The 26,800-nt window shown below is 35.2% G+C and overlaps 1 protein-coding gene and 2 long non-coding RNA genes across 6 annotated transcripts; 2 read left to right on the top strand and 1 right to left on the bottom strand.

Moving 5' to 3' along the window:
* The first annotated feature begins 4,957 nt into the window (after nucleotides 1-4,957).
* Nucleotides 4,958-8,777, top strand: LOC113303717. Of its 2 annotated transcripts, none has more exons than XR_003337719.1 (3): nucleotides 4,958-5,103; nucleotides 7,486-7,857; nucleotides 8,298-8,777. It is a non-coding gene; the product is annotated as an uncharacterized LOC113303717 (long non-coding RNA). The 2 variants fall into 2 exon arrangements; XR_003337718.1 differs by lacking the exon at nucleotides 4,958-5,103 and adding an exon at nucleotides 6,043-6,436.
* Nucleotides 8,778-9,926: 1,149 nt separating this feature from the next.
* On the top strand, nucleotides 9,927-17,924 carry LOC113303715 (probable ubiquitin-conjugating enzyme E2 24). Of its 2 annotated transcripts, XM_026552778.1 has the most exons (3): nucleotides 9,927-10,254; nucleotides 10,331-10,826; nucleotides 16,924-17,924. In XM_026552778.1, exons 2-3 carry the CDS (start codon nucleotides 10,482-10,484, stop codon nucleotides 16,960-16,962), a joined length of 384 nt encoding a protein of 127 aa, XP_026408563.1. In that variant the 5' UTR covers nucleotides 9,927-10,254; nucleotides 10,331-10,481; the 3' UTR covers nucleotides 16,963-17,924. The 2 variants fall into 2 exon arrangements, with proteins under 2 accessions (XP_026408563.1, XP_026408562.1); XM_026552777.1 differs by lacking the exon at nucleotides 16,924-17,924 and having other exon boundaries at nucleotides 10,331-10,940.
* LOC113303716 lies at nucleotides 17,322-20,236 on the bottom strand. Of its 2 annotated transcripts, none has more exons than XR_003337717.1 (6): nucleotides 20,096-20,236; nucleotides 19,369-19,502; nucleotides 18,334-18,412; nucleotides 18,084-18,254; nucleotides 17,708-17,924; nucleotides 17,322-17,443 (listed from the first exon to the last, which is right to left on the bottom strand). It is a non-coding gene; the product is annotated as an uncharacterized LOC113303716 (long non-coding RNA). The 2 variants fall into 2 exon arrangements; XR_003337716.1 differs by lacking the exon at nucleotides 17,322-17,443 and adding an exon at nucleotides 17,519-17,615.
* Nucleotides 20,237-26,800: the final 6,564 nt, after the last annotated feature.

The raw sequence follows: 26,800 nt of genomic DNA, 5'->3' as shown, positions 1-26,800 counted from the left end.
TCAAGCATTTGGATGAGAAGCTACAATTTTTATTTATTTTGTAATCCATATGTATTGATAGTTTTGTCACTAAAATTGACAAAGGGGGAGATTGTTAGAGCACTGCTCGGTCGAACTCGCATGCGTTGCTATCTCAAGCATGTTTGTTAATGTTAGTGATCAAAACTATAAGTATTGATTTCTAACCTATTTATAGATGTCTTGGATTAGGACATAGTTTGTGTAGTTGAGCTTAGACTTCACAGCGCTTATCACTTGAAGACGAAGAACTACTAAGGAGAGCTTGTGGAACTTCATCGACAAAAGGTATATGGAGACTTAAACTCATCTATCACTTGGAAATTCTATTTATACTCTATCTCCTATATTGAGACATAAGTCGTGTTATAGTATAGTTTTCTCTATACGCATTTGAGATTTCGAGATGAGTATATCTCGCTTACATATTTCTCGAAATATTTGTTGGTAAGCTTTCGCTTCGACCAAGTTCATCTTATATCATAAAAAATTACCGAGTAACATCTTACATGGTTTGTGTGATACAATCATTTGGTATAAGACTTGGAATGTTTCGATAATGATTATTTCAATATCTTGAAAATTGCTTTGATGCTAATAGTGTGTGAAAGCGGCTATTATCATTATAGAATAATGTTTCAATGGTTGAAATAAAGAGTTTATAATCTTGTAACCATCTTTGGATATAAGTATACTGTGTTCGCACATTAGTGTATAAGTCCAAAAACCGGGAGCCTAAAGTATGCATACTTGTGTGTATACAAAAAGGTTGTAGGAGACTGGGTAAGTATGCTTACCCGTATACATACTGGCGGAAGTTCACGTCCATGAATTTCTGCTGAGTTTGAAAACCAAAACCAAACTCATCCGGTTACCTAAAGTACGCATACCCGTACACATACTGGAGGAAAGTTCACGTCCGTGAATTTCTGCTGTGTTTGAAAACTAAAACAAACTCAAATCCGGTTGCTTAAGTACGCATACTTAAGTGGTTACTTTCTAAAATCGGTTGTACATGAACCTAAAACATTTATCAATAAAGAATGTAATCTTTGCAAATCGTGGCTATAATGTTCATGTATCGATTCGAGTGAATCAAATCGATTTTTCTTCAATTGTGTTCTTGTATAAATCCATGAGAATATAGCAATTGAACAAATCTTTAACTAGTTTCATTTGAGTCATTTGAACTATTTATGTTTAAGATGAATAAGGTTGATACGAGAGTAATCATATGGCTAACCTCGGTTAACTATTTGTGAACCAACATGGTGTACAAGTTTAGGTACGGTTACATAAACCTAAATGAGGGTAGATTTCATTTGTATGTAACAAGCTAAGTTTGATCTAACGGTTGAAAGATATTAATTAGTTTGGTTGAATCAGGTTTTTCATCTAACGGTGGATATTGAATGCTTTGTTACCAAGGTAACTTGGATTGCAAACCTTGATTTGAAAACTATATAAAGTAGAACTCTAGAAATTGGGAAACATAATCCCCATACCTCCTGTGTGCTACTAGTTTCATAACTAGAGTTGATTCTCCTTTAACCTTAGGTTTCTTCTCGATACCCTGTAGGTTAACGACTTGAAGACTTCATTGGGATTGTGAAGCCAGACCCAACTATTCCCTTTGTAGTTGCGTGATCTGATCTTGCTGTTTATATCGTGATTGAGTGCAATTGTAAAATTGGCGTGAAATTTATATCTCCGATAGGCAAGATAGAAAAATAATCACAAACACCTTCGTTTCATCGTTTATGATTCGACAATAACTTGTTTCGCTAGTCGATTAAGTTTATTGTGAGGTGATTGATAATACTAGGCTGTTCTTCGGGAATATAAGTCCGGTTTATCAATTGGTTCATGTTCACCTTGATTTATCAAAAGACGGAACAAAAACTCTCGGGTATTTCTATGGGAGACAGATTTATTCAATCCTATAGACTTTTCTGTATGAGACAGATTTGTTTATCAAGTCTTCGACTTTGGGTCGTAGCAACTCTTAGTTGTGGGTGAGATCAGCTAAGGGAATCAAGTGCATAGTATCCTGCTGGGATCAGAGACGTAAGGAGCGCAATTGTACCTTCAATTAGTGTGAGATTGATTAGGGTCCAACTGCAGTCCAGTCCGTAGTTAATTGGTAGTAGGCTAGTGTCTGTAGCGGCTTAATATAGTGTGGTGTTCAATCTGGACTAGGTCCCGGGGTTTTTCTACATTTGCAGTTTCCTCGTTAACAAAATTCTGGTGTCTTTGTTATTTCTTTTCCACGTTTTATTTTGTTATATAATTGAAATATAACATATTGTGCGTTAATATCAATCAATTAGAATATCCAACCTTGGGTTTGTTGATTTACATTGATTGACACTTGAACATTGGTCTTTAGTACCGTTCAAGTAATTCCTCCTATATTCAATCGGGCTCGCAGATTTGTATTTGCTGATTGTGGATTTAATTAAGAGTTAGAGATATTAAACTCTTTGATATACTTTATTTTAGATTGAGTATGATTGTATAGTTGATTATCTAGAAAGTGTGTTGGGGTAAGTCCTCTAATATTTCCAAACGAATTGTTGGGTGTGGTTGTTAGACCCACGCATTTTCAAGATTTATTCGATTGATTAGTTGCGTGATATCGACATTGTCAATATATCTCTTTGAGACTTATTTTAATTGAGTGTGAATCTATGCTTGACTATTTCGGTAGTTAAAGTTAGATTGATCTAACCAGACAAAGGAGTTTATTAGATTAAATGGAAGATCCTTTGCCAACGACTCAGCTAAATCTTATAGCAAAGATTGATTAGAGCGGTTACCAAATAAATTTTTCCTTTGTTGTTTGGAATACGATCCAAAGGACTTGCTATTCACGTGCGTGATTCTAATATTCGAAGGCGCGGGGATACTGAGGGAACTAACTAGCTAGGGGTAGTCTGATTGGTCTCAAATATACGAAGTTGGTTTAGATTTTGTATAGCGGCTTAATTCTGAGAGTATCCAAAACTGGACTAGGTCCCGAGGTTTTTCTGCATTTGCGGTTTCCTCGTTAACAAAATCTTGTTGTGTCTTTTACTTTGATTCCCGCATTATAATTGTTTATTATAATAAAGTAAAATACACATATACGTTAACTCCGCATTAGTTGATAGTGATCCTATAGAGTTTGGTTATTACCGAACCTATTATCAAGTAACATAATTTGTTGTTGTATTGTCTCGATCTTGTATCCATAGTCAATCACACAAGTTATTTTTTTGTCATATTATCTCGATCTCGTATCCATAAACGATCACACGAAGTATGAATGAAATTATCGTATTGTCTCGACTCTGTCCATAGAAGATCACATTCGTTAGAGGACTTATAGGTTGAAACGAAAACATTGCGGTGTAGTTAGGTACCTTCGTCTTTGCAATTGGTATCAGATCAGGCAAACACGAAAAGATCTAACAATCCATGTTTGGTGCGATCCAACCTATAAGACATGAGTCAAAGTAGAGTTAAGCGAGGGCGAAAACTAAAGAAAGACTCGGTTAACGTATCACAAGACTTTGGAAGTTTTGATTTAAAAAAAAATGCTTAGAAAGGACTTCCTCACCGAGCTCTATCGGCTTAGTTGAAAATATTTCTGAATATTCTCAAGATGAGACTAAGTTAAGTTTTGTACTGATGATCAATGACCTCGATTCTAAAAAATATTTCGTAGGAGATAAAAAGTTTGTTGATCATGTAAGTATAAAAACTTCCGAGCTACAAGGTTTAAAAGAAAACTTTTTATCTTGTACAACTGAACTCACTCTTGGACTAGCAAGAGAAGGAAAACTTTTAGAAGATCTAAGTAGTTTCCAAGATGAAAATGAACAACTTGATCGTGATCTTTCCTCTTTGACAACGGAATTAGATTCTCTCAAGTATACATCTTCCTTAAAGATTCAATCGTTGGAAGAGAAACTCGTTGAATCTGATGCAAGGAATAACTCTCAACAAAAGAGTTTTGAAAAAAAAAAGGTGAATATCTCTCACGAGAAAAACACCTTGAGGCTGATCTAGCTGGTGCTCTTGATAAAATCAAGACGTTGGAAGAAGAAAATTTTTACTTGAAAAAATCCAATGACAGCACAAACAATTTATCCTCATTGTTAGAAGCAGGAAGATTTCATGGTGATACACGAGGGATATTGTAAGGAATCAAGTGCTTCCAACAAGTTTTGTGCTTGTTGGAATTCAGACCTTGATAATTCAGATACAACAGTATTGATCTTGGATATTGATTTTTGAGATCATCCAAGAACTCTTCTACACAATCAGGAACAACATGACCAGCTCATTGTTTAGCATTTTGAAACTCATGTTCTTTGTTCTGCTCATAATTTAATCAACCCATTGGGATGTTGGTTGATATTTTGACTTTTCTGTCTCTTTTAGCTATTGTTTTCTCCATGTTGGAGAAAATTTTAGTACCACAAAAATTTGGAGAAAAATAAGAACACGGGATCAAAAAATTATCTTTTTTTTTCCTGATAAACAATGAGGAAAAAATAGAGTAGAAAAGGTATAAGAGAAATTGGAGGAGTTGTGTTTATTTATAGGCGGAAGAGAGTCGACCATTGACAATACAATATTGCCCATTAGTAAGGCTGCACAAGAACCGGTCTATTGTCCCTGTACCAGAATGGAACCGGAAATACCGGCCCGGAACCGGAATAAACAGTACAGGGACCGGTACTGAAATTTGAGAACCGGAGTAGACCGGTACAGGTATTGGTTCTGGGGGAGGGTACTGGTTAGTACCGGACCAGAAGAAACGATTAGTATCATTCATTGATATTTTTGATTAGAATTTAATCATAGCCGTCGATCCTAGGTCTTGATAACTATCTTTTCTAGCGACCATCTCTTACTTCTGTCATTCTTCTTCTTCGTTTTTTCTCTAAAGTGAAGTGAAGAACAACAACATCCACTCACTTCTTCTTTCTCACGATCTCTGGGTCTGTATCACCACCACCACCACAACCTTCTTCTACATCATCAGCGAAACTAAATCAATTACTCATTCTTCACCATCTCACAAGTTAACAACATGTAATTCACTTATTTTGGGTAATTTGTTTGATTAACTTAGGATTCTTAATTATTATTTGCATGTTTGATTAATGTGTTTAATTGTGTGATTTAGGGTTCTATTGAGATCGATTTGTATTGATTCCACTAGTTTTTATTTTCATGGTTTTATTTATATGTTACATGGATTGATGTATGGTTTTTACCCTTATCTCCTTCAATGGAAAGTGCTCGTGATGGAATTGATGGGGTTTTGGCTGAATTTTCTTGTGGTATTGTCAAAGCTCAATTGCTGGAGAATTGAGTTTTTGGTGCTGGTGATAAACACTGAAGATGTATGGGTATTATATGTCTATGATGCAATAGATATATGGTGGTGTTATTGGTGCTTGAACGCAGGTGAGAGAATGGTTTTTTTTCTGTTATGGAGATTGAGATGGTTGCAGTAGCGGCTGTCTGTTTGAATTGATAGAAGAGAAGGAGAAGGGTGTGTTGGTAAATGTTAACTGCTAGAGTGATTGATATTTCTGCAGTAGATGAATGCTAGGAATCATTACAGGGAAGGAATTACGAATAGATGAAGCTCTACGTTGAAAGAGATAGGATAAAAATCCGATACCGGTCTGGAACCGGACAGATCTTACAGGTACCGGTCCTCAAAACGAGATACCGGTCAGCACCAAGTACAGGAACCGGTTCCATATGAAAACCGGACTGTACCGGCGCTTGTGCAGCCTTACCCATTAATGATATAATTCATGTCAAGCAACAGGCGATGTAAAATTGACCATTAGTGATATAAAATTATAAATTATGTCAAGCGACATATTACAACGTCACCAATCAAGACTCTATCGCTGCATATTTTTATCGCAGCGGTACGGCTAGTTTGCCATGCCAGATCAAAATTTTTGATTATTGCCATGGGAACCGGCTCAAAGATATTTTCAAGATGGTGGAACAGTTATTAAGATTTTGAAAATGAAAAAGACGCATACTCCATCATTCTTGTTTTCTGTTTCAAGGTTGAGGTGATAGATTTCGTTGTTAGAGAACATGGCGGGAGAATGGAGAAGACGATCTGGTTTTAGCTAAAATCAATTCTCATTTATCCATTTCAAGATATTTCCCGCCATAAATTGGTCAGGGTTTCATCAGAAATTGGTTACTTCCGTCACTTGTATATAAAGAACCAAGGTTTTTTTAGTTTTTTTTTTTCTATCCTTGAACCAGTTGATCGAGTATAGCTTCTGGTGAAAACCTAAGTAATTCTGAGCGAGCTATTTCTGTTTTGAAGAAATGGGAAAGAAGGTAATGGTTAATGAAGAATTAAAACTACTGCAACTTCTAAAAGGTATAATCTTCACGAACCCTAACTCTGTTTATCTGTTTTGTTCCCATAGATGTCCTACGTTTGTTCTTATTTGGGGATTTTATTTTCTCGAACATAAATTAGGATTCTCAATTTGGGACTTTTTAGATTAGGGGTTTTAATTTATTAAACTTGGGTTCATGCTGTTTCTAGGGCTCTTTAATTTTGTTTTCCAAGTAGAAGTTATATTCGCAGACTCTATAGTGGACGGAAATTTGTCTCTGGAAAAAAGGGTTCCTGAAGTTGAATCTTCTCTCACTTTTCTCTACTGCATCTGTTGGATAGACGTGTTTGAGGAGTCACTACACTTTGGTTCTTTCCTTAGATTCCTAGCTATTCCCTTCATCTGATTACCAGTCCCCTTCCTTAATTATTCTCATCAACATAACTCTATCCTGATGTTTTGTTTGATTTTGTTTGGTTAGCTCGTGCTATGCTTGAATGGTATAACAACTATGTTTTCAAAATGGACTCTCGCTTTCAGCTCACTGACTAATATTGTGTTACCAGTAGGTTAGTTATCCTGGTGATGATTCATGATTGACCATATATCAGTTCAATACCCGTAACCAAGTTAGCTAGCCCTCATGTTTCTGAAAGATAATCCATATTTAGTCTATGTGCGTATATAGTCCTTATGTTTGAACAAATCTACACTCTAATGATTTTGGCTTTTAAACCTAGAAATATTTAGTTCAAGCTAGATTTAGACTCGTTTGCAAACTGACTGGGCTGTTGTTCCATTAGGAGAAAAGAAATCAGGTTAAAACAAATACGAAAGGAGTGGACGTGATTTCAAAAGAATCAAGAGACGAAATAGTGCGGGTGTAGTTTTATGTAGCATATTTCAGAATTAGCGATGTGTATGTTTGATTGATGTTTGGTTGCTCATGAATCAAAATATATATCAAAGCATTACTAAAAGTCATTAATGTTTGTATGTAAATGAGTGAAGTATAAGATGATATAGATGGGTGAATCATAGATGTTCAACTTAACTAATGCTGAGATTTATTCGCTCCAATTTCCAGATATCCAAGTCTTAAACTTTAATGGAAGAAATGTGAGCAGTACTATCCTAGACAGACTAATTTTGGAAACATGGGTTTTGATCAGGAAAATGGAAATGTAGGAGTGTTTCCAAGGAATACTACACAGCAAGGTACTGGATATCCTGCACCTAAGACTGGTATGTTTTCTCTTCTTGGGAAGAAGAAAAATGACGGAGCAAAAGATCTTCATATGTTTGTTCGGAGTTCTAGTGCTTCTCCTGTTTCGGAAGGAGGGATTCATGTCTTCAGAGAGGTGCTGATTATGGTCATGAAAATGGCGGAATTGGAGCTCATCAAATTGATTTTTTTTTTATATAAGTGGAGGTCATCAAATTGAACCAAACCCAAAAGGTATATCCTCAGTTCCTGCAGTCTTATTTATGAATGCATGAATGGTTTTGTTTCTTGATGCTAACACAACAGTAAATGCTTAGCTAAAAAATTGGAATAGAATCTTGCTTGATCCATGTTCATTTCCTCTTATAAGGAAACTGCTCTGTTTGCGTTTATAGTTACTGATCCTTAAATTATAAGGAAGCTGCTGTGTTTGCGTTTATAGTTACTGATCCTTAAATAATGCGAGTCTAAGTACATTGTGAAGCTGATTTTATATTTCAAGCTTCCAGTTTTGGATAAGCGTCTTTTCTTGTCTTATCTTCATTATGTGTAGTATGTATATACTCACTTATAAATGCTTGGGGTTCTTCTTTGTTAGCTGCTTTTAGGTATTACTAGTTGTTTGGTAATGCATCTGTGATTATCTGAATATGATTACTGGTGATAAATTTCAGAGTTTGAAGAATATCGCTGAGATGATCAGTTCAGTTTTGGGAACGGACAAGCCATAAATGGTGGTGAACGAGAAGCACCAAATTTGACAAAGCCTCGTTCTAGCTTGAGCTTCACCTAAATCAGGCGCTTATGGGGCGACTCAAAAGCCATTTCTACGCCACCTGCTAGGGTTATGACTAGGCTCATCCTGATCATGGAATGGCGAAAACTCATCAGAGATCCCAACACTTACTCGAGTCTCATTGGTCTTACCTGGTCTCAGGTTTCTCTTAGGTATAAGCACATCATTGATCAGGGACGGGCCTCGCAAGGGGCTTAAGGAGGCTATAGCCCGTCCCTAATTTTTGGGTAAAAAAAATTCAGTATAGAAACTTAAGTTAAATTTTATATTTATCCCACATATTAATTGTATTTAGCTAATTGTATGTGATTTTTAGCCATACTATGAGGTGATCAAAATTTGAACGTGAATAATCTTCTTCCACTCACTACCTTTGTACTCCTACTTTTTTTTTTATGGTAATCACTTCGTTTTTCTGTTATTTGTGTTCGTTTTAACTTTTATTTCCCTAACTATCTAGTATTGTACGGGTGGATCACTATTTGACCACTAATTATGTGATGTATTCCAAAAAAATTTGTCGCAGCCTTCGGCCACACTATCGACTGTTACAATCCAACCCTATCCGAGGGATAATCCTGGATCCGTCACCGTCATTGATCAATATAGAATATACCATTTCAATTCTAATACCTGTATTTTTACTTTGTTTATTTGTAACCTCTAACTTTGTATTCATGGACAGGTGGAATATCATTATGCCCGCAATCATAGCTAAATCAATATTGATTCTATCTGATGCTGGTCTTGGAATGTTCATGTTCAGTATAGGTACGATTCAGCCTCTGTGTTTTGGCATACATCCTTGTGCATGAGATTTTACAAATACTTGAAAAATTGAATGTTTAACAAGGTTTAGCTTGTGCAAAATGTATATTCTGGGGACGCATAGGATGCATGGTATGTCCTTATGTTCCATATGTATCTTAATCAGAATATGGAACCAATAAGAGAATTTCTTTTTGTTTGTTTCCATATCCTGTCAGCAGCCTATTAGGTGTCGAGCATACAGCAACGAATGTTATACTGTCGGAGAGAGTAGTTATTTTCTGTTTATCCAGTTAATGTTCTGCTGAAAACTTAAAAACCAAGTAGCTTTTGTTTTCAGTCAATGAATTGATTACCTTTGGGTCTGATCGATCAGGGCAAAGCTTCTACTGTAGTTGTTCCGTTTTGAACTGAGTATATTGTGAGAGTTGACTGTTTAGTTGTTTGGGGACGTGACTTCAATTCTTGATATGATAGCATGGACGTTAAAGAAAGTTCCTACTGCACCTGATATGGCTAGGTGCGCAGATGACAGTTGATAAGCACAATGGTAGTAAAACGAATAAATAATTTGACTGAAGGGCATATGGGTCCTCTCAGTTGACCATACAAATGTCCACCTGTCAGGAATAAGAATCTCTCAGTTGACCATGAAAATGTCCACCTGTCAGGAATAAGAATCTCGGTATACGTATAAAAAAGAAACCTAACCTATTTCGGATTATTCGTGAGATGTAAAACCCCAAGATGCCTTAATCTATTTGTGTTATTTTCTAAGATGGTAGATTATGAGAAGAAAGAGGAAGTTGTAGAGACTGCAACCAGGAGATTTAAGCAATTCGATACCATCTCTCAAAAGGATGCTAATCATGACGATCTTGTTAGTGATCATATTTATTTCCCATCATCAACATCAAACCGTGATCAAACACAGCTCAGCCCAGAAACAGCTGCTCGAATTATGAAAGAAAGGAATATAATTCAAAAGAGCCTTCCTGATTCAATTTACGTTAGGGCGTACGAGGATAGAATCGATCTACTAAGAGCTGTAATCATTGGATCAGCAGGTACTTAATCATGATGGTTTGTTCTTTTTTGATATTCAATCCTTTCTGATTACCCTAACTCAATCCCTAAAATCAGCTGGCTGCACGGTTTACAATTGGATCGGGAGGTCTGTTTTGAACTACTTGAAACTCACCAAGAAAATCTTATCTGCTTGGAACCCAAGCCCGCCAACTCAGACCAGAAGGGGACATTTGACAAGGATATATTTCTGTCAAGTTGTCAGACAATGCTTGCCATTCTTCGTAAGCCACCGAAACATTTCGAAGAATTTGTCGTTCAGCATTTCTGTAGCCGTGCTAAAAGTGTATTGAGTGCTTGCCAAGTCCGGGATGGTCAATCTAAGGTTGACGGATATGTTACCAACGGTGAACATCGCATATACGGGAGAATTTCCAACACTACCGCAGTTAGTGAAGAATTAAAAGGCTGCACAGAAAGCATGAAAAGCATTTACTTAAAGCTCGATAAGGCGTTTACAGAGACTCCGGCTACTAAGTCTTTGAAGGATGACTGCGATACTGGAAATATCATTGCAAGTGACAGGGACGACAAATGCCCCTTTGATGAGAAGGTGTGTGCCTTTGTTTCTGTTTTGATATTTTTTATCTTTATGGGGACGATATTAGTTTTGAAATATAAAACGAATATCAGAGACTTGCAGAGTACAAAATTTTCATTATCATACGGAAGACATGTTAAATTTGCATTTACCTCATCACCAGTAAGTGGTAAAAAAACATCACTAACTGCTACTAAAACATGCTATTCTAACGACAACAAAATCAATAAATTTCCAATAAGTAAACCACCAGTTGTCTTTTTTTTTAGAAATAAAACAAAAAATAGACCCCAAAATCCAACTCCCAACCCCCGAAGAATTACACCGTAAAACACTAATCTCTCACTCGCATCATCTTGATCGACTTCTTCGATTTCATTTACACCCTCACAAACTTTCTTTGTAGGCAGTCCACATAATAAAGTGTTCCCAATAAAAGCCCAACCATCAACACTCAATGTATCAAAGTGATTTCCTCTTGGAATCATGCCACTCAGCTCATTATAGGATAAGTGCAGAAACCCAAGAAAGTCGATTGTTGTCAAAGATTGAGGGATATGTCCGTTCAGTCTATTGTAACTTAAATCCAAAGACCCTAAACCGGACATGTTGCCGATACTCGCAGGGATACTACCCGAGAGGTGATTATGAGACAAATTCAGCATTGCCAGTTCCTTTAATAAACCTATCTCTACTGGAATATTTCCTACAAGCATATTGCTAGACAGATCAATTCCTGAGCTATAATTATAAAATTTCTCAAGCTGTATCGTTATCCCATTGATTACCATCTGCAATTGAATACTATAACCACCGTCGCTGAAGTCTTCAGAGTTGCTTGTTGATCCCCTCCAGTACTTGCCTAATATTTTAGGAATATGGCCTGTAAGATTGTTTTGTGACAAGTCTAATACTTGGAGTAGATCCAAATTTAAGATATTCTCAGGGATTGACCCAGTGAAATTGTTTGACCTCAAAGAAAGGATATTAAGGCCACCGAGTGAACCAAGTGCACTAGGTATACTGCCTGTGAAGTTGTTATTTGCCAAGTTGAGAACTTCCAGGCTTTGAAGTGTACTGATGAAGTTAAGAGGAGTACCATCGAAGTTGTTGTCATGTAGTTGGAGAAATCTTAATGATTTTACTTTTTCAAGCTCATTTGGTACATTTCCGCTAAGATTATTGTAGCCAAGGTTTAAAGAACTAAGATAACTGCAGTATCCTATACTAGTAGGTATAACACCAGATAATTTGTTATTTGAGAGGTCAATAATTGGAGGAATAGAAGTTGAATCTTTTGAGCATATAGAAATGGGAATTGAACCTGAAAGTTGATTACTAGCTAGATTAATGAAGATAGAGCTAAATAGTCGCTTCCCGGCTTCTATTGAGATTTCACCACTGAGTTTATTGTTTGAGAGATCAAAAGAAGACAAAAAGCCGTTAGGACCTTGAGGTGGAGGCAAGGGACCATGAAGTTTGTTGTTGGACATATTGAATGTAATGATATTTTTGAGTTTGGAGATACAAGAAGGAACAACTCCTGTTAAGTGATTGTTTGACAGATCCAAATGCATAAGATTAGTCATTTTGCAGATGAAACTAGGGATTAATCCTTTCAGATTACACAATCCTAATGCCAAGTTCTCTAGTTTAAATTTAGTGTAGAGATGGAAGTCTTGATCTATTATTACAGTTAACTTATTTGAGCTCATGTCTGGAGAAGTTAAGTTTAATTCTTCAATGAAAGTGATCAAAGGAACAGTCCCTTGGATGGAATTTTGAGAAACTCTAAAGACAGTAAGGTGCTGGAGCTTTGAAATGCAACTTGGTATGGTTCCTGTTATGTTATTACTACTTGGATCAAGTTGTTGAAGAGTTAAGACCTCGCAGATGAATGTCAGTATAGAACCTTGGAAATTATTGAGAGACAAGTCGAGAATGCTTAGAAATTTTAGATTGGATACTGACGAATGGACATAACCTGTAATGTTATTATCTGACAGTTCGAGATACTGCAACTGAGATAGATTGTAGATGGAAGAAGGTAAAGATCCTTGAATTGAACATAAATGAGCAGAAAGACGGACTAGTAATGGCGCATTATGTGAAATCGAATTCGGTATTGACCCGCGTATATTTGTAAAGGATATGGAGAGTGTTTCAAGTTTAGGCCATTGATTTTGAAACATGCTAGTTAGATCAGGATTAAGGTCAAGATTAGTATTCACATCAAGTTTTCTAAGTTGTGGAAGATAAGAAACTGAACCATGTAATTCACAGTCAGATAAATCGAGCATAGAAAGTGAGGTTAAATTTACAAGCTCTACTGGGATTTGGAAGTTGAGATCATGATTTCCACTCATTCTGAGAGAGGATAGACGCGAAAGATTGTGAAATTCAAAATGGATGGGGAAAACGGAACTAGACAAACTGCATGAAGAGAGATCAAGATGTCTAAGATGAAAAAGATAGGATATGTATTGACCCAACATCTTTTGTGAAGAGAGATCAATACCTCTCAACTTTAACACTTGGAGATTTACCAAGTCACTAACCCATTTCATAGATGATAATGCTAAGCATGATGTAGAGTAATCTAAGAATCCAGTGCACGATAAATCTAGGTATTGTAGAGAAGTTAAGTTGGTGAATTGTGTCGATATTGATGCTGACAAGTTGGAGTATGAGAGGTCTAGATGAACAAGTTTGGGTAGATGAGAAAAGTGAAGCGGAATTAGAGATTCCTGAAAATTATTGAAGCCAAGATCAAGAAACTCTAGGTGACTAATGTTAGAGAGGGAAGGAGAGAGTTTACCATGTAATGCAGTATTTGGTGGCATACCAGGTAGGTTTTCAAGGTAATGCTGCTCAAGATCAGTGTTTCGTATGTTGATTGCAACTACATGAAATGAGTTAGTGGAACACTCTATTCCATGCCAACCACAGCATTGGCTGCTCCCATCGTGCCATGACTTCAAGCGGTTTGAAGGGTCTTCCAACGAGGATTTGAAATCCAAGAGTGCTCTTCTTTCGTGTTCATGGCATGAACCCTTGCTGGCTAGAGGAAATTGAGTGATGCTGCTGATCAATAAAAAATATAGTTGGATTAGAAGAAAATGATGATTATATGATGGTCTTTTGAAGCTTTTGCTGAATGAAGTCATGGCGCCGCCTATCTTAAACTGATCCAGAATTAACAAGGAAGCTTTTGGAAGAGAAAGAGAGCAGAACTGTGCACTGCATATAAGATACAGTTCCATCATTTATAACTTTGAACATTAGCATACTGCACTTGATTGCGGTGTAACTCTAAAAACTCCAACTTGTGTAGTCATCTCAAATCATTTACGGACATGATTCCAACTAGAGCTTGACTTAGGCCCCAGCCTAGTGAGTAGTAACATTACATAGGAATTGGGTCCATCTATATACATCATATTCATGATTGATGTCGGTTTGAAGAAATCTCTCTTAGAGATAAGTTTGAAATTTCATGTTTGAACAGAATATGCATCCAGTCTATTGACAAAGAAATCTTAATTAGGAAACTGGATGACTGATTAAAAATATGCAAGTATAACAGGTATTATTAAACTTGACGCCAGTTTTAAGTTGGGCTTGTCCCGAGCTGCCCGTTGCATGTAGCCAATCGTCAGTGCCGGTGTCACCTTTCTGTATTTTAGGTCCCAAGACATGTTAATGTAATTTGTAGCTCATATGTTATGGGTGAGTGATTTAAGAGATAACAATTCTAGCATTTTTAGGGGCCGCTCTTTTATTCCCACCCATTGAAGCGCGTTAAGGGGTATTTTAAAAACATAGAAATTGTTTATATTGTCCTTCACCTTTATACTAAATCAAAACATATATCCTTTATTTTCATAATCATATTATTCCTCTTCTTCTTCTCTTTTCTACCATTGAATTTCTTTTTCATTGTTTAAGTTTTGATTGAAACCCAAGATCGTGGATGAAACAAATTTTATGATCGATTGTTTAAACTTAAAACCCAAAATTCATTAACCTTTAACTTAGAACATCAAAAAAAAAAAAAAAAAAAGTTAAACAAACAAAACAGACAAATGATAGTAATTGTGATCCAAAATTATGATTTGATTGTTTGAAATCAGAAATTTGATCGAAAATTTTCTAAGATTTGTAGTAGCAGGAACATAATTGGAAGATAACAATCAGTTTATCTACCGATTATGGTTGATGTTCTTCATTTCTAAAGAACATCGACCATAATCGGTAGATAAATTGATTGTTATCTACCGATTGTGTTCCTGCTACTGCTTCAAATTTTTTGTACTAAAATTAAACACAACCGGTAGATAATGAACATAATTTACTGCCGATTATGGCAGTACAAAAATTCGAAAATTGAAGGAATTTGGCAAAAACTCATTTTGGGGCCAATATACATTCGGAAGTTAAACTAACACAATTTACTACCGATTACGGTAGCACCACAAATTCGAAAATTGAATATATTCAGAGGTTAAAGTAACACAATTTACTACCGATTATGGTGGTACCAAAGTTCGAAAATTGAAGGATTTTGACAAAAACTCATTTTGGGGCCAATATAAATTCGGAAGTTAAAGTAACACATTTTACTACCTATTACGGTTGTACCAACGTTCGAAAATTAAATGATTTTGGCAAAATCTCATTTTGGGGCCAATATACATTCGGAAGTTAAATTTACTACCGATTATGGTAGTACTAAAATTGAATACATTCGGAGAATAAAGTAACACAATTTACTACCGCTTATGATTGTACCAAAGTTCGAAAATTAAAGGATTTTGGCAAAATATCATTTTGGGGCCAATATACATTCGGAAGTTAAAGTAACACACTTTACTACCGATTATGGTTGTATCAAAGTAGAAAATTAAAGGATTTTGACAAAATCTCAATTTGGGACCAATCTACATTTGAAAGTTGGAGTAACACACTTTACTACCGATTATGGTTGTACCAAAGTTCGAAAAAAAAAAAACTCAAAAACTCAAAACTAAAAAATAATACAAAAAAAAATCGTCAAATTTTTTTATATCACCCGAATCCTACTCAAACTACCGAATATTGAAGGGTAATTTAGTCATTACAAAATATGGGAGATAAGGGGTGAACACAATTTAGGCATGGGTGACCTTTTTTGTTTTATTATTAGCCCCTAATTCCTTTTGAGTGGCCCCTAAAAATGCCAGGATAACAATGAGTGGAAATGGTCGAAGAGGTAAAAATTGAATTAGAAATGGCCCAAAACGAGGTACAATTTCAATTGTGTTTCTAACTTGGTCCAAAGGGTAACTATGAGTTGTCACCTCAGAGTTCAACGAAAATGATGTGTTTCCAACTATTGTACCATCTTTGGCATTTTAATACGAATTGATTTGATGAAAATGAAAATTACTAGATTGGATGCCTAGACACTAGCCAGCATGAAAATACTAGCTAACCACATTTTTAAATTTTGTTTAAGCCAAATTCAACTGATGAAAATTACAGAGTTACCTGTTTCTAACATCTTAGTAGTTCCTTCAAATCTCCCTTAGCAAAGACCAAACCAACATTTCCAACAAGGAGAGGAATGAGTCAAGGAAAGCCTACACACACAAAAAAAAAAAAGAAACAGAAAAAGAAAAGAAAAAAAAAAAAGAAGAAAAGGAAATAACTAAGAAATGTATATCGGAGTTAGGAGGTCCAAGAATATATCTTTCAAAAGTGAACTGCCAAATAATATATCAACAGTAATAGTAAACCAAACAGACACATAATGACATAACCCATATATATATGCCCACTGTATTCTTACGAATTCCTTAAAAAAAAGGTAATATAGTAGAAAAGTTGCGAACAAGGCCATAGTTATATGACTATGTTATTGCTTCTAGGTTTCATTTTTCGATTAACAGGCCAACAAAAAACATTACTAATAAATTATAGAAAAAGTAATAATAATAAAGCTCATAAAATTTGTGGTAAATAATAATAAAAGGAAGCCCTTTCCTGATGCACAGTTAAAACTTCCAATATATAAGTGACTATGTGCAAGTCTTCCACGAATTAACAAATAAACAAAATTGGAATGCAGACAAATCCCAGCTTAACAGGAAACATCCATGAGGCTTAGTTAAAGGACGAATTTCGACTGAAAACTTCTCCACCAGCTCTTGAAGAAAAGTGTAACTACCTAACGATTAGCTAATTAGAAACCCAACAGAGAGATGCCGACTACCAAATAGACTACCTACATTTGGATCTGGACTATTAGTTAACAAGGTTTTTATGATCTTTAGTTCCTCCTTCGGGACAAAGAACTTTATTTATTTCGGTCGCATATACCCGCTTCAGTTTTAAGTTAGTAGTTGATTGGTACACAGGTAATTCTCAATCACAAGTATAGATGGAGCAAGGAGATTTTCCAAGCATCTGACATGCGAATACTCAGGTGGTTAGGATGCGAGACTTCCAGATCTACGGACAACAAGGGTTGAAGCTGTTTTTAAGAAACAGATGCACAAAATAAACAAACAAAAAACTTATGAAAACAAAGCACATCCATGGTGCCAGAATTTTAGATTGTCAACCAGCAGTAAGGAACTTGTGAACATCTGAGAAAAGAAAGTAACAAAGTTACAAAACATAATAACTTTCACAATATGGGTCATGACGACTAACGAGAGAGACCAAGAGAACAGTCTCTCAATGGCAATCCATCTCAAATTTTATTTGGTCCATAATGTATACATCAATTTTGAATAGATAGGCAAGCGAGATTTTTTCCTATTAAGTTAGAGATTAGACAAAATAAATAAATAAAGAGACTATATCAACGGAAATAAAATAAATTAAAAGACAACAACACCACTGCTTACCTCTATGATCATCATATACCCCAAAGAAGGATGTCGAACTGTCCAGACCAGGGCAGCATGAGCATCATGCATGCTAGGACACCACCTTGCATAGAGGATAATCCAAACCTTAGGTTGCCATTCTCGCCATCTTCTGAAAACTTATCAGTTTTGGGCGTACTGAGGTAAGGGCCTATTTATATGTTCCAGGCATGGTGAATCGTTAAGAGTACCTTAACTGATACAGAGAGTGAGTAATTAGTTGATAAAAAAATTTAAAAAGAAAATGATCTCAAAATTCAAAAAGAGACTAATTAGCTAAGAGAGAGAGAGAGAGAGAGAGAGAGAGAGAGAGAGAGAGAGAGAGAGAGAGGGAGGGAGGGAGACTAAAGCTTACAAAAAAAAAGTGGAGTTATAAAGTGCAATTTGACCAATGTGTCTATTTCAGTTGAGACAATGGCGATTTTCAGCACTCCAAAAACTCATACCGTCTATATCTATGTTAGAGTTCATCTTTCTTCTTCCTTTCCACAGTTAGATCCTTGAGTATGTCTTTCAGTACTCCAGTCTGCCAAGCACAGTTTACAATTCAGAGCAGAGTAAATTTAAAAAGAAAAATTATGATAACAAGCGCCATAGAATTTTACCTAGTGCAAATTGAGGAAGATGTCTGACCCTCCGACAAACCCACCTTTCGTAAGTATTCGAGGAAATGATGGCCAATGGCTGCATGTTAAAATACCATAGAATTAGTAACACATACAATTGGTGGCAGCATTCAAAATCTTTAAGATACAAGCATTATTTAAGTTTAACACTAAGGTTTGACAAAGGAACATAAAGTTCTCTGTCATGAACCTAGATGTGATTCACAACAAGAATAGGTTAGAGATAGTAGTGACGTCAAGATCCTCACAGATCAAGCCTCCCAATTCTGAAGAACACGGTTTGATCGATTGAAACGATCTGCTCTTTTCATTAATTTCTTAGATAGTTCTCTCTTACAGACTCTCTAGCAATATAAAGCTAGACACTATCAAACTACCCTAGATCTAACGGCTACAATGCCACCAAAAGCTTACATCTGAACCACTCATTACCAGGGATAAAGACACCCATACAACAACTAAAGGCTACCAACTATACTAATTGCGCTAAATACCATCATCGAAATGATATGGGCGCCCTCCTCCTAGGCTTGGGACATGACATTCTCTACCTAAAAAATTTTCCAGCATTATTCAGCTCCTGGTCTTCCAATATATTTCTAGCACTCAAACGAACATCTGTAAGGAAAACCCATTGTAGAAAACACCAGTCCATTACATTTAGTGCTAAGTTTTATAACTAACAGCAACATTAAGGCTGAGGGAGAGGGACGTCTCATGAAAGACATAGATATTCAGTGTGTCCCATTAAGTCATGAATGATTTTCAATGCAATGAAGGATAAACAACGTACTTGAATCAAATACACAGGTAGAAATTTTCTATATTCGTTCAGTACTCTCAGGGCCAGCGAGCTGAATCCAAACCGAGGTTGTTCAGGAATTCCTTTCATGTAAATCATAACAGAACTTTCCTTGATATCCAATTTGAACATATTCATAAACTTAACCAGTGAGCGAGGAACTACATAAACAACCTCTCTTTTAAAAAACGAAGGATAGACTCGTCAAGTACCTGCTCTACGATATCCTTCAAAGAAATATCGTATTTCACAGCCTTGTTTCTTAGTCTGCAATCCTCATGTTTGTCGGGGTAGCCTGGCACAGTTGTAGAGTATCACATACCTTCACCAAAAAATATCCTGACACCTACACCCACAAATTTAGGCAAAAAAAAAAACATGAGTACAGCAACATCAACATTGAAATGAAGAAACAAAAAACATTCATATACATCAAGCACTTCTTGAAGGCATCGAGCAATAACTGAAGGAAACAAAAAGGATTCACTCAACTAACTGTCCTTTAATAATAAACATAGATAGGTTGTATAGACAATTTGAAAGTAGAATTCAACCAAATTGATATCAATCTCCGCTTTAGTCCACAAAAGCTATAGCCTTTGTTGATATCAAAGTCTAGAGATTAGTAGATTGCCACAAAAAAGAATCTTAACTGAGGAAATATTGAGAAATTTCAATTTAAACCTTGTATAGCTTTACAGAAATGATAACAAACTGAAGACAGCATCACAACCTAAATCATTACAATTTGAAAATGAAACTGAAACTTAGGCTCCTTATCACAATTCAAAATTAAAACTCTCGAACCTCTCAAATGTTCCCATAATAAGATAACATAACAAAAGATCATGTGCAATTGAGAAACGTAATAAAAATTTAGATACCCCAAAAACATTGTAAACCCTCAGAAATTCACAAAGTAACACCATGGAAACAAACCTTAATCAGACAAATTGAGACCGATAAAACAAAAACAAACCCTAGCAGTAATTTCTGTGACCTAGGTTAAGCTATGTGATTAGATGGGAAAAAGATGGGGACAGTTTCCAAGGAGTCAAAAGACTTTGGTTCCAAAGGGAAGGAGAGAAGTTACGGAGGTTAATAGAGGGCGGGGGATACAAGAAGGTGAGGAGTGGGATCGGGGTAGACACTTCCATTTCGCGGGCCTTTGGACAGTTCATTTTATGCTAGCTAGTAGTTGCCCAGGGCCAGGACACGCCTTCCCTTGACAAGGCAATAATTGTCGTAGGAAGAGACTGGATTCGGGTTTAGTCCGAAAATCAGTCCAAAATCAATCCAAAAATACGGTTTACTCCATCCCAAGTCAACTAGGTACAAATTAGTCCAAAATATGGAAAAGTACACTAATAACCCTTATTATTTACAGTTTAGTACAAATATTTACAATTTAGTCCACAGTGACTCATGATGATGTCAGCAATTTTAAATAATATATAAATTATTAAAAAACAATTTATCTTTCGAACTGCTCGTCCAAAATTCACAAACTTTACATATTCGGAAAGCTCTTTCCAAGATCTACAAAAAGAGTACCCATATGTCTATATAATTTTCATTTTTTAAAAATGTTAATTTATAATAGTGTGTACAACTGTGTTTTCACTGCCTATGTTACTATGCATGACCTCTAATAGCAATTAACCAAGATTCAATAAGACATCGATATATATGTTGTGGGGAATAAGATGTGATTGGTAGCCATCCGCAGTAATTATCATCCGTACGTCCTCCATCGCGAGTTGATTATTAAAGTTCAATTTCTTCAGAGTTGTAGGAAGTGGATTGTTGAAAACATTGTAGATTTTATCACCACCTGGGCGTCTGCAACCAAATACGAATATTAACACAAAAAAGAATGCACCACTTTGTACATATAACAAAAAACCATATTGTAAAGGAAAACTGCAGTCACATACATGTCGTCAAGATGTTCTTTGTGAATTCCATCGAAAAGAAACATATACAAAACAAGATTCAGGTTATGTCATCCCGTAAGTCACCCCCATTGTATATTTTCAAACGTAAGTCAGGTCAAGGGCTTCATAATTCAAAAACTATGGTCGGTATCAACATGTGCACAACTATGTACACATTAATAATAAACATGTGTACAACTATCTACACATGTTGGTTAAAGAGTGAATCCTTTTCCAGGCAAGAACAACCAACAAGAACTGAGAATAATTGTTCTACAACATTTTACTATTAGGAAAGCTCAAACATACACGGAGATGAAATGAAACAGGTGTAATTAAACTTACGAAAAAGCAAGATACGGTAACCATTCAATCACCTTTTTAAATGTAATTTATGTTCATATAAGAGACCAAATTATTGTTCATATACTAAGAAACCATGTGTACGCAAAAAATGAGTTAAAATGTCCTAACAGTTGAAAGCATTACCTGGTTCCCTATTTCGGAAATTGAAGCAACATGTTACTACCGAATGCCGATATTAACGTAATCCTATACTTTATGAGAAATTGAACTTGAACAAGAAAAACTATTAATAATCATCATGTGTACAACTATGTACACATTAACAATATACAGGTGTAAAATTATGTATACATTTCAACAGGAGTACAACTATGTACACATTGATATTAAACAGGTGTACAAAAATATACTCGTGAACAACCAACGGGTGTACAAATATGTACACATTAACAAGCTACATATGTGCATATTAATAATCAGTTGGTGTACAATTATGTACATAAGATCAATCAACAGGTGTACAACTAAGTACACATTAACAATAAACAAGTGTACAACTATGTACACATTAACAATCAAAGTTTAATTTAGCCTGATTAATAGGAGGTGGAGACCAATACTACTAATGTAAGTATGGCATACTGTTTTTAGTTATTATGAAACACGCAGTTTCCATGATTATCTCCTAAGCCTTTGGCCTATGCTACTGGCACTCCTCGAATTTTTATTACATTTGTGGAAAGATGACTAGTATGTCAGGATCATCCGACGATATAAAATGCATTAAGTGATTCTTACTGTCAGGATTTCCAAAGCCTTAACAGTTCCAGGCTATAATAATTTCATGGTGACAATACCAATAAAAATGATAAAAGTAAAGCAAAAATATATCAAAGCTGAAAGGCAAGAAAACATTGTTGGAAAAAAAGAACCAGCACAATAAAAGAAGATTAAAAAGTACCTGGCTCATGAACAATATTAACACTCCCAAGGTCCTGTTGCGTGCATGCTCGTGCATTCTCGTGGAATTTCTCCCATTAGCTTACCTTAACGTACATGAAAACAACAGATTTTTGTAAACTAGAGAAGGCATAGCAGTTTACTTGCAATAAAACTATGATTTGAAACTACTACCTCTTCATCCATCCACTCAAAGTTTAATTTGTTTCGAGAACAATTTAGAAAATTTAAATATACAGATCTAAAACCTGATTCAGAACTCAAACTGGCTTGAATGCACTCCATGGATGAGCAACTTCAGAGAAGTTAGACCTTCATTTTCATACATCTATAACTTATTTTAACAGTGTCAGGACCTGCATTCATAAATCCCATGAAATTCGTGTTAAACATGCCACTATTAGTAGTTCATTATATATACTACTCGTAATCCCTAATGAGATAATTGCATACCCAAAATTTCATCTTGGATAGGCTGAACAATAATAAAGCAAAAATGTTCACGAGAGGAGATTACCTAAAATCTGAATGTGGCTGCTTTAATTGAGGCATCAGGCATCCATGTGATCTGTCATTATCCTTTATTTATAAATCTTTGTAATGTAAGCCTTCATGTTGTTATTTCTGTCAATATTATTTTCTTCCTTTTTCCAACAAAACATCTTTGACGTCCAAGTCGCCATTCTTTTTTAATCAAATAACACTAGAAACTTGGTGCTCCTTCTTTACATAAATCGTTTGTCACTCGTTCAATTTTATTGAATAATTCATTGTACAATACCGTCAAGAACTTAAAAATCATAATTTAGCATATACACATTCACAACCATTAGGTGTACAACTATGTACACATTAACAATCTCCATATGTATAATTATGTTTCCCATCTGCAATTCAACATATTGAAGAGTCAGATAAAATTTACACTGATAATCCAAATATGTAATCAAACTCATTAAACCAGACACAAGGATGTAAATTTAAAAATGATGGTGATTCCTTTGACAAGCTGAACCGGCGTAACTTTGCAAAACCATGCATTGCTATAAAAGCATTCTTTATCGCATATATAAAAATGATTGATTCCAACAACACCAGCTATATATGCCTTTCTGTAGTATAAAAAGAAAAGCAAGAAGATCAAACATCGTTAATGTGTACAAATATGTACACGATAACAATAAACAAAGTGTACAACGATGTACACATGATATTCAGCATGTGTACAACTATGTACACTATAACAATCAACATGTGTATAATAATATACCCATTAATATTCAGCAGGCGTACAGCTAAGTTCGCATATACAACAGACGTTGACATCTCAAATAGGAAATGATAATGTTAAAGGTGAAAGAATCTGGCTTCGTATAATTATGCGCCATTTATCAGCAAACAAAAAGAAAAACCCAATTTGCAAAAAAAAAAAAAAAAAAAAAAAAAAAAAAAAAAAAAAAAAAAAGTGGAGATACAAAGAAACAACAGAATGCCAAAAATTAACAAAATGCGTTTTTCATCTATAATTGTTAAACCCTTAACTAATTAGTTCCCATGACCAAATACAAGTAAGGAACCTAAACAAAAGTAGTTGTAGGTTCACAATATAAGATTTCTCCATATAATGTGAAGAAAGAAAAGAAGGCCAAGTTATAGTTATATAGTGGCATTGTGCTAAATTTTCATTGCCCAAGTGATACGTACCATAAATCCAACTCCCAATTTGTACTTTCATGCGATTTTTACATCCCAGTTTTCTAAGTTACAACATCCCATTTGAACACTCCATCTGACAAATCTAGCTAGTCTTCCTATCGACTCGAAATGGTGGTCCTGCACTATCCAACTAGCAGAAACCGTAATGTCAAGGATGTCGCAATCATTGATTTTTCTGACATGTAAATGAGTCATCATTGAAGTAATTATGTGACATCAATAATAAGTACAAAAAGAAAAATTAATCAATAATAAAACTATTTTTACCACTCTCCTGTGCCACCTAGAAGTTAATTTTGCTTGCAATAAATCATAGATTACTGCCAATTAAAACATTGACAGTTACCTTTTAAGGGCTCCCTTGAGAAACTCTCTTAATCTCTAAATGATAGTATGTATGCTTTATTTCTATATAGACATTTTTGAGCCTCCGTGCTTGGATATGTAAGCACCATACTAGAAGAAAAAAGTGTGAAGTTGGTAGGTCCACAAGCATGAAAACATATCAGGTAATTCCTCTGTCGAAAAAGAAGTCCCTTACTGAACCATAACTGACGTATCTTAAAGAATTAAGGAGGTCAAAGTTTCACCAAATTCTTTTTTTTTTATATCGGTAAAGTTTCACCCTATTTAACACATTATAACAGAAAACAAAGCATTGGTGAGCAAACCTTTGTTGTCACTAGGAGGAACTGTTATCGCTAAGGCACTGACATCATGAGTGTGAGCTCTTACATAACCAAAATACACCCACTTATTCATCATTGTTTGTAGAGGAACTAGCATTTCCATACTTGATAGTGTCACTAGAGAGCTTATATCGAATTAACTGCATAACAAATGATAACACAGATTATTAGCATTACACAAATAAGAAGTACGTAAAATCAAAACCTAAAATTATAGCAACCAAGGGATATAAAAGCTAGCTGGACCTCTCGATTGATATCTAAACATCTTAACATTTCAATCAAAAAGAACAATTAGGGGTAAAACCAGATTTCTAATACTCAAATACCGAAATAAAAAAAAAAAAAGATAAATAAAACAACAATTTCTTAACATTTCAATCAAGAAGAACTATCTAGGAATTGAACTGACCTTTCGTTCAGTGTTGCTGAAAGATGTGATGTCCATATAGAGAGATCCATGAAATCGAACTTATCATCATCGTCTCACTTCCCTTCCTCAAAATGACGTGAATTCCTGTGTGTAGCTTCTTCATCAACTGAATCTCAATTCCTTGTCCATGTAAATCATTACTCCAAAATAATTATAGAACGTTGTTTCTCTAATTTCCTAAGCACAAATAACACAAACCTCTGCATAAGGACTAAAGTATCCAAACCTACTGAATCTCAAACCCTAAAAATATACAAAAGAAATAACAAATCATATAAAGAAAATCAAAATTGGAAGGAATAATTACAAGAGAAAATGTATCAACAAGATATGCTCGTAGTTTACCTTTCTTTATACGTCATCTGACAAATCCGTCCACAATAAAATGATGATTCAAAGATGGAGTAGCGTAAAACCTAATCTAGGATGAAGACAAAGAAAAATTAGAATTCTATCAGTAATTGTTGTTCCTAAACATTTTTGTTGCAATTTTCGTTGGTGATTTCTTCTCTCTTCCACAAAGTTTCAAGCTAATTCTTCAAGTACAGATGATGATGTCGGATTCAAGCATCGATACTTTTGGTTTTGAAAATGGCGATTGTATCGATTTACGTTTTCATGGACTTGTTGATATTTGCTTTTAGGTTTTTCTTTCGACAAAACCTAATTCATTTCAGAAACGAGAAGAGAGAAGAAACTAATAAGCTATGAACAAACGACTATGGATTTTACATAAGGTTTATTTTTGTCATCTAAAAAATTCATTTTGGACTAAATCGTTCCGAAAAGGAGTAACTCGTTCTACATTTGGCAAATTTGGATTTCCTAGTATGAGGCTTTAATTGACAGGACTAGAGCGTCCAAAGCCCACCAAAAATGGGATTAAACGTTAATTTCTATATTATATTTTGGTTTTAAGATGTCAACAACGTTGGAGTGGTTGAACCAGTGAAGGAACTATGATTTTAGATTAGGGATGGCTTAAATATTTTTTTTTCCTGCGCAAATAGATTTTAGTATAAAGAAAGGGACCTACAATTTCCACCAAATTAAGGAGACAGGTTTTGAGAACATGAAGCACAAGGAAGTTTAATTAGCTAAATCTAAGAGCAAAACATAAATGGAGTATTAAATCATCCCGCACACAAGGTACTAAGACCTCAGATATCAACAAAACTGTGATGACTGAACAATAAAGAGGTTCAGTTATGTAGCTATTGATTTGTGTTGTATTAGGATCATACAGTAAATGGATTTGAAATGGTTGTCTTAGCCACATTATTAAAAACACCACCAATTTCTCAAAGCTTATAAAATTATTACACCATTTCAGTATCAGCATGACATTCTCCTGGTTATGGACGAGCTCTACTACAACAACTCGATAGATTGGATACTCAAGTCAACTTTTCTTGTTCTCATTCTGAAAGTGCAAGACTTAGAGTTCATCACTGATTTTCGCCCAATTAGATTAATGAGCAACATAAACAAGATTATATCAAAGGTTATTGCCACCAGACTCAAAAAGGTTCTTCCTATAATTATAAGTCATCAACAATCAACTTATCTAGAAGGTTAAAAAATAATGGATGGAGCAATGATT

Source organism: Papaver somniferum, chromosome 8, assembly GCF_003573695.1.
Source record: "Papaver somniferum cultivar HN1 chromosome 8, ASM357369v1, whole genome shotgun sequence".
Classification (NCBI taxonomy): Eukaryota; Viridiplantae; Streptophyta; class Magnoliopsida; order Ranunculales; family Papaveraceae; genus Papaver; species Papaver somniferum.
This window is presented reverse-complemented; position numbering and strand designations above follow the sequence as displayed.

Bases quoted from the DNA above. Each gene is read 5' to 3' on its own strand.
- LOC113303715 (XM_026552777.1), top strand. From the start codon at position 9,966: ATGGTAGATTATGAGAAGAAAGAGGAAGTTGTAGAGACTGCAACCAGG. The intron at 10,255-10,330 runs GTACTTAATCAT...CCCTAAAATCAG, and splicing joins TGTAATCATTGGATCAGCAG to CTGGCTGCACGGTTTACAAT.